The sequence below is a fragment of the Gossypium raimondii genome, chromosome 6 (assembly GCF_025698545.1).
Source record: "Gossypium raimondii isolate GPD5lz chromosome 6, ASM2569854v1, whole genome shotgun sequence".
Classification (NCBI taxonomy): Eukaryota; Viridiplantae; Streptophyta; class Magnoliopsida; order Malvales; family Malvaceae; genus Gossypium; species Gossypium raimondii.
The window spans coordinates 19,762,757-19,770,727 of record NC_068570.1 but is presented as its reverse complement, the minus strand read 5'-3'; the positions used below and the strand labels follow the sequence as shown (position 1 = coordinate 19,770,727).

The following is a 7,971-nucleotide window of genomic DNA, read 5'->3' as shown; positions in this document are numbered from 1 at the left end:
AGGTAGAATCTGGTGAGGAGAGTGAAGTAGGAGAGGTACAAATTGATGGGGAGGGTGTGACTGCTACTGGTATTGAGGTAGATGAGGATATTAGTATGGAAAGTGGTGGACATATTAGTTTAGGGTCTACTGTTGGAGAGGATAATGATAGTGAAGTTGCTGCTGACGAATATGCTAGTGATTTTGCAACGTCAGATGGAGTGGATAATGTTGCTGATGAATATGCTGGTGATTTTGCAACATCAGATGGACTGGATAATGTTGCTGCTGTATGTAGTGGAAAAGAGGAGGATGGGAATGAGACTGAGGTATGGGACTCAGATGAACATGGAAGCTTGGTTGGGTCCGATGAAGATGAAGAACATGAAGATGGTGAGAGAAGAAGGAGCAAGTTTCCCTTATACAATGATAAGTTAAAATTTAGCTTGGGAATGTTGTTTAAGGATGGTAAACAGTTTAAGAGTACAATTTGAAAGTACTCCAAAAAATGTAGAAGACAACTAAAGTTTATTAAGAATGAACCGAAAAGGGTTGTTGTGAGGTGCATTGCTTTCCCTAACCGTCCATGGAGAATTAGGGCTAGCTACAGTCCTGTTGTGAAATGCTTGCAAATAAAAACGTTTTAGGATGAACACTATTGTTCGATTAGTTTTAAGAACAAAATGGTGACTACTGCTATGATTGCCCAACATTTTTGAAGCAACTATCAAGGATCACTCTAAGATGAAGCTGAAGGAAATTCAAAGAAGATGTGCTTTTGAGATGCATATAAATGTGACCATTGATTGTTATAGAGCAAAGAAAATAGTGAAAGAGAAAATGGCTGGGAATCAAAAAGAGGAATTTGGTTTGCTATGGGACTATACTCATGAGTTAAGGTCAAAGATGCCATGAAGCATAATAAAAGTGGCTGTTCAAAGGGTGACAGTAGACTCCCTTCCTCATTTTAAGAGGTATTATTTGTGCTTTGATGCACTAAAGAGAGGCTGGAAAGCGGGGTGTAGGCCACTCATTGGGCTAGATGGTTGCTTCCTAAAAGGCCTATTTAAGAGTGAATTTCTCACGGTTATTGGAAGAGACACAAAGAACCGAATGTTCCTTATTGCATGGGCTGTGGTTAAAGTGGAGTGCACTGATTCATGAGCCTGGTTTCTCAGTCTCCTATCAACTGATTTGGGCTTGGAAGATGGGTATGGGTACACAATTATCAGTGACCAAAAAAAAGTTAGTAAATATGCAATTTTAAGCTTGGTATTGTTTTTTTAATCTGTTATTTGTATTTAACTAAAATTTTCTAACAATCTATCTTGTTCATTAATTTGAATTAAGGCCTTCAAATTGCAATTTTTGACATACTACTAAGGGTGGAGCATAGGAATTGTGCGAGGCACATGTTTGCAAATTGGTCAGGGAGGAAGTTAGAGAAATCTTATAAGTGTGATTTCTGGCATATTGTGAAGTGCACGACTGAAAGGGAGTGGGAGGATCTATGTTCAGCACTGGAGAAGAAAGATAAGGATGCTTACGATAATTTGATGAAAAATTCTCCAAAGATGTGGACTAGGGCATTTTTGGGGACTACTTGTAAATCATATATAGTTGACAATAATTTGTGTGAAGGATTCAATTCAAGCATTTTTGAAGTTAGGTTCAAAAGCATTATTAGAATGCCTGAGGATATTAAGACCAAGATGATGACTAGGATAGTACAAAAAAGGAAGCTATGCAATAGATGGAAGCAAACTTATGGTTCATTGGTGAAAGCTAAGTTTGATGCCAACAAGAAGGACTGTATAGAGTGGCAACTGATATGGAATGGTGAAAATGGATGTGAGTTGAGGAAAGGAAGTTATCAATATATAGTAGACTTAAGTCAAAGGATATGTAGTTGTAGAAGTTGGCAAATTAGTTGGATTCCATCTTCCCATGCATGTGCTACCATGTATCACTTAGGGCTTCAACCAGATGAATATCTGCATGAATATTATCACATTGATACCTATAAGAAAGCTTACTCTTTTCTAATGCAGCCTATATATAGGCCACATGATTGGGAAAAAAATAGTATTCAACCAATGCTACCTCCTATTGAAAGGAAGATGCCTGGGAGGCCCAAAAAGATTAGGAGGATGGCCAAAGATGAATAAAAAAATTGAAGCCTGGTCACTTGAGTAGGAAATGTCTACTCATGACATGAACTCAATGTGGCCAACATGGCCATAACAAGCGGTCTTGCATAAATTTGAAACAGGTACAGTGTTGTTCTTCAGTTAAATATATTGAGTAAATTTTTTATTTTATTTTTTCTAACCAATGATTATGATCCATTTTTTGCAGCAAGATGCACAACCACCTAAACAAAAGGGGAAATCTTCCATTAAAAGTTCAACTACCTTAGATAAATCTAAAGGAAAGCAAACATTTTGTGTAAGTTTCTTCCTTTTACTATTGATATGAGTTATTTTATATATTGTTAATATTAATATAAAATACTCTTGTAGTCTGGTAAAACCACAAAGAGCATGACGACAACTTCATGCCAATATGGTAATGGACAAACTTCTTCAACACCCAAGTCGCGAAATAACAAGCGAAAGGCTCCTCTCGAACACCTGGGAACACAAGAATCAGTTGCAGGAAACATGAGTAAATCATCGTTATTTTGTTTTGAATGACTTCTGTTGTTTGTCTTGTGATTCACTATGATAACTTGCTTTTGAACTTGTGCCATAATTCATTTATCTATTTGTATCTGTTTTCTATTTCACAGGACCATCTTGCTACAGCTCGTGATCTAAAAAGTACAGTGTAAGGTATTTTGCCTACAACATTCTGGTTTTGGAACAGAAGATGGTAGTCACATTTTGAGCCTACAACATTCTGTTTTTGGAATACACCATTGTTGAATGTTATTTTGTTGTATTGAAAACCAATATGTTGGTTTTTTTTTGGTTCATGTATAGATCACTCACATTTTGGTTTTTGGCTGGTATAGCGTTGATGGTGTATAGGGTGAATGGTGTATAGACTAATCATATGCTTTTGTAAAGTACATTTATCCAAATTGTAATGGGGAAATCATATACTTAAATGACCAAATTTGTCCTTTTAGTCTTATGTTTATTGTCATTGTATTATTTATTAAGCTAAATTAAATTAGGCATAAACGACAAATATTGGTCATTACTTCCAAGCATAATGTTAAATTACATTAAAAAAAACCAATATTTGTCAATCAACATTTGCAACTGCTAGCTGCATATGCCTCTTACCACTACTGCTAAAAAAGAAACCTATGGTGATGCATACAATACATAACATAGAGCAAGAAAATAATATCTTATACATTGGCTTCTCTTTCTTGATAACTTTAATTTTTTCCTTCATGGTCAACATTTTCTTCCGTAATGATACTTCTCCTTCAACACCATAAATTGATCTACCTCTTTTAACCTCAATGCTAACAACACTACTGCCACCATTATGGTTACCATCAAATGCAACCAAATCCATAGCATTCTTTCTAAGTGCTAAATTATCCTTCAAAAGATTTCGTTCACTATCATGCAATTGACGCTGTAACTCAGTCGCACGTTCACACATTTTCCCATCGTACCACTTGAGAAATCACAACCACCGTCCTACAAACAAATCCCAATTCAACCAAATTGAAATAATCCAAAATGAAAACAAAACAAATACTGAGATTTATGAAATCATCAAAATTGAGCTCAAGCTCAATTTGCAAATAAAAAATCTTCACTTACCCGAAAATCTGAACAACCATAAAATCTCCTCCCGGGATTTAAATTGCTCCATGAAGTGTCTCTTGGAGCTAAATTATTACAGTGACATTTTACTACTGGTCCATCATAGGTATACTCCTTCCGCAATGAAGTAACAACATTTGCATATGACGATTTTTTCTTCGAACCATTCGAACCGTGCGTAACCCAACCTCTAGATTGACTATTTGAACTATGTGAATCCATGATTTCAAACGACAAGGAAGAAAAATAAAAATTCCCGAAAAGATTAAGGATTTCACGATTTGGTTCTAAGGGATTTAACGATTTCGTTCCTAATAGTTTTAGGGATTCAATGATTTGATTCGTAAAAATTTTAGGGAGTTCAAGAATATTTAGGAATGCTAACGATTTAGGGATTTCAAAATTTAGGGATTTGAAGATTTTAGGGATTCAATAAAGATTTCGAAGGTTAGTTATTTGGGGAATTTCATGATTTGGAGATTTTAGAAGTTGGGAAAAAAGTATCGAATTTGGGGGTTTAGGGATTTAGGGTTTTTTTTTGTTTTATGATTATTAAATTTGTTTAATTTTTTTACCACGTCAGCTTATTTATTTTAATGTCAGCCACGTCATTAGTCAACTAGAACGCCACATAAACCAATTTTTTTGACTGGCTGTTGACTAACGGTCAGCTAACGGTTACCGTTTCAACTGGGTTGATGTTTGAAAAATTCGTTACGTGAAGGGCTGATTTCAGAAAAAAAAGGTTAATTAGGGGCATATATCCAAAAGCCCCCAAAGGTTGAGGGCTTTTTTTGAAATTATGCCTAATATATATTGTGCTCTCTGAACTTGGCTACTTGTATCTAGATGATACCTATTTTTTGTTTTTTCACATAATTGGTACTCAAACTTGGATTCCACCACACATTATGGTGCGAGTTAGAATTTGATTATGTGACAAAAATAACTAATCATACGACGACATGTAACAGGCTCAAAACATGGCATAAGACAAGCCGTAATAAAAAAATTTAAAAAATAAATTTATAAAAAAAGTATAAAAAATATTTTGTAAAAAAGTAACTTAAAATGATATGTGACTCTTTAAATGTAGTAAAAACACATTATATTTGTTGGTAAAATTCTATATTTCCACAAATAATGTAAATTATAATAAATTTATTTATTTTAAATTTTCTTAAATTGACATCCTTTTCTTTCATTGAAAGCACTTTAAGCTTTATTCAGTGCAATGGTTCGCTTCTCAATGCCTTGACTCCATCGCCATTTTTTTTTCCAAAATAGTATTTGACATTCATTTACTTTCGTTATCAAGAATGTTCATTGATCCTATTATCAATGCTTCGTAAAAGAATGTTCATATTTTTCCCCATTAATTCAAATATTTTAATATTTTTAAACTTATCGTAACTAAGTTAATAAACAAACATGAACATATTTTTAAAACACAAATAACAATAATAATAAACCAACAAACAAGAGCAGAAGTCCAGTTACGTGGAAACTGGTTAAAATATAATTAGGATATAGCATTTATTCTTAAAATGGTGGATCGGACCCATTGAAGATATCAGCAGTTTGAGGCATCTCCATTTCTTCCAACCGGTGACCCCAATTAAACGCAGGCCTCAAGTTTTTTAAATACGAGTTGATATTATAAACACAGTTTACTTATCAAGAATCAATCATCAATGGCAAAAAAATAAAATAAAAATTATAATGTAATAAAACATTATACAGCAAGATCTGAGAGCACTGTAAACCCTAGATTGGCTACATCACAGCTTACATACTTTTATATTATCAAATAGTTGCATATATATATATATACATATACATATACATATACATATATCCTATATTCCTACCAAACAATCAAAGGGGGAACTTGTTATAGGGACAAAGGATGAAAATGGTGATAAATGAACTGGGATAGAGTGATGATTGATTGAGGAAGAAGAAAAGGGGTTAAATGAGTAGTAAAGAAGGGGTGAAAGTGGTAAAGAGAGATTTTATGTTGGAACCTTAAATACAACATCATTAAAAGAAACAACTATAAGTTTTAGAAAAATTACTCTTCATAAACAGTAAAAGTTGAAAAAGGAGAAGAAAAAGAGGTTGAGTGGTTGTAGAGAAGAGAAGCCCCAATTGAGCCATGGGATGTATAGGATGGGGTGATGACCCATTTCTTATGTGGGTCATATCTCTCTCTCAGCGCTTATAAGTGTTGTATGAGTTATTGGGAAATGATGGGAGCCAAAAGAAAAAAGGCTTTGGACCCTTTGGCTTTTTATCACGAAATAGCTAATACCATTATAGCAACTCTCTTTTAAGTCTTCTTCATTCAATAATATTACCTCAACATTTCTCTTTGCAGAGAAAAAAGAAGAAGAAAAAGAGTAAGAAAAAGCAGGTACTTAAATGGCTGAGCTACAACATTCAGAGACAGAGAGCAGCTCAAATTCAACCTCATCGCCGCCGCTATCACCATCTAACTCAACCCCTAACTCAACTACTACGACCCCAAACCATAAACCCGAAACTTTCACTTCGGGTTCTACTAAAAAACCCAAGACAATGAGGGACTCAAGCAAGCGCACCGTTTACCGGGGTGTCCGAATGCGAAACTGGGGCAAATGGGTGTCCGAAATTCGGGAGCCGCGTAAGAAATCCCGCATTTGGCTGGGCACTTTCCCTACCCCAGAAATGGCAGCTCGTGCGCATGATGTAGCCGCTTTGAGCATCAAAGGCAACTCCGCCATCCTCAACTTCCCCGAACTGGCCGACTCGTTACCTCGGCCCGTGTCTTTAGCACCTCGTGACGTCCAAGCTGCGGCAGCCAAAGCTGCCCAAATGGACAAATTCGACTCCCCATCATCATCTTCTTCTTCTTCTTCTTCGACTTCTATGTCCACTTCAACATTATCATCTTCGTCATCGGTTTCCTCTTTGGTTTCTCACATGGAGTTGTCTTCTGGGCCAGACGAGTTAAGCGAGATAGTGGAGTTGCCGAGCCTCGGGACGAGTTACGATTCAGTCGAGTCGAAGAACGAGTTTGTTTTCATGGACTCAGTGGATGGGTGGTTGTACCCTCCACCATTGCTTCAAAATATGGAAGATTGTGGGTATGTTTGTGATCAATTAGTAGTGCCAGAAAGCATTTTACAAAATGGTTTTGAACAAGGCTTGCTATGGGATTATTAGTTTCTTTTTATTTCCTTGTGTGTGTGGGGGGGTGTTTTTTTGGTTGTGATTTGTGACTGAGAGTGTGTATCTTTTTCTCTTTTCTGGTTTTAAGCCTTTATGCTTTTTCTTTGAAGGGCTAAACCTCTTTTGCTTTTTTTTTTTTTCTATCTCTGCTCATGCTGATATCAATGGATCAATCCCTGTACAGAGTTGTTGCAAAACAAAAATTTGAGACCCAGTTCAACAATGAAAATTCCATGCCTTATTTTCATGTAATCTTCCTTTAGAACTACAATTTGCAGCTTGCAAAAATAGAAAAAAAAGGAATAATAATTAAAATGGAAAATGGGAAACTGTCACTAAAAGAAAGCTCTGAGGTATTCTTCTTCCTCTTCTTAATGAACGATGAATACTGGGAGAGATTGCTTTTGGCAGATGGTGAAATACAGTGAGGAGTGAAAGTGACAATTATCCCCATTAAGGATAACAATATCTATCTACCCTTTTTCTACTTTTCAACTTTCCATAAATAATACTCCATAATTTTTAATCCCCATGTCTCTTTTCTATTTTCTTATGTCTCTCTTGTTTTAAAATAAGTTTTGCTTATAAAAATTGATAAGATTGTTTTTTTCTAAGTATTTGAAACAAGATGCAACGGATGTCAGGAATTTTCTTCTGTTAGCATATTCTTTTGTTTTTAACAATTAATAAAGGTTAATTACACTCAATATTTTTAAAGCAGTCTAATTTAAATATTCAGAATATCATAATTGTATCAATTACATGCTTATGATGTTAAATGGCAGCTTCAATCTGATATAAAATATTTTTAAAACACGCAAATCAAATTTAATGCGGTAAAAAAATAGTCCTCTTAAATATTATTTACACTTTTTTAATATGTTAGATACAAATTATTTATATGATAAATACAATATATTTATAATATGACCTATATATTTTAAATATACTCCACTTCATGTTCTAAGTGAATTTAACTTTTATACTA

At 34.7% G+C, this 7,971-nt stretch overlaps 1 protein-coding gene across 1 annotated transcript; it reads left to right on the top strand.

Annotated features, from left to right (window-relative positions):
- The first annotated feature begins 6,006 nt into the window (after positions 1 to 6,006).
- LOC105774594 (dehydration-responsive element-binding protein 3) lies at positions 6,007 to 7,235 on the top strand. The gene has a single exon (XM_012597135.2). The coding sequence runs from the start codon at positions 6,195 to 6,197 to the stop codon at positions 6,975 to 6,977; it is 783 nt and encodes a 260-aa protein (XP_012452589.1). The 5' UTR covers positions 6,007 to 6,194; the 3' UTR covers positions 6,978 to 7,235.
- Positions 7,236 to 7,971: the final 736 nt, after the last annotated feature.

What these genes read in the sequence shown, in the direction of transcription:
- LOC105774594 (XM_012597135.2), top strand. Translation starts at nt 6,195, where the DNA reads ATGGCTGAGCTACAACATTCAGAGACAGAGAGCAGCTCAAATTCAACC.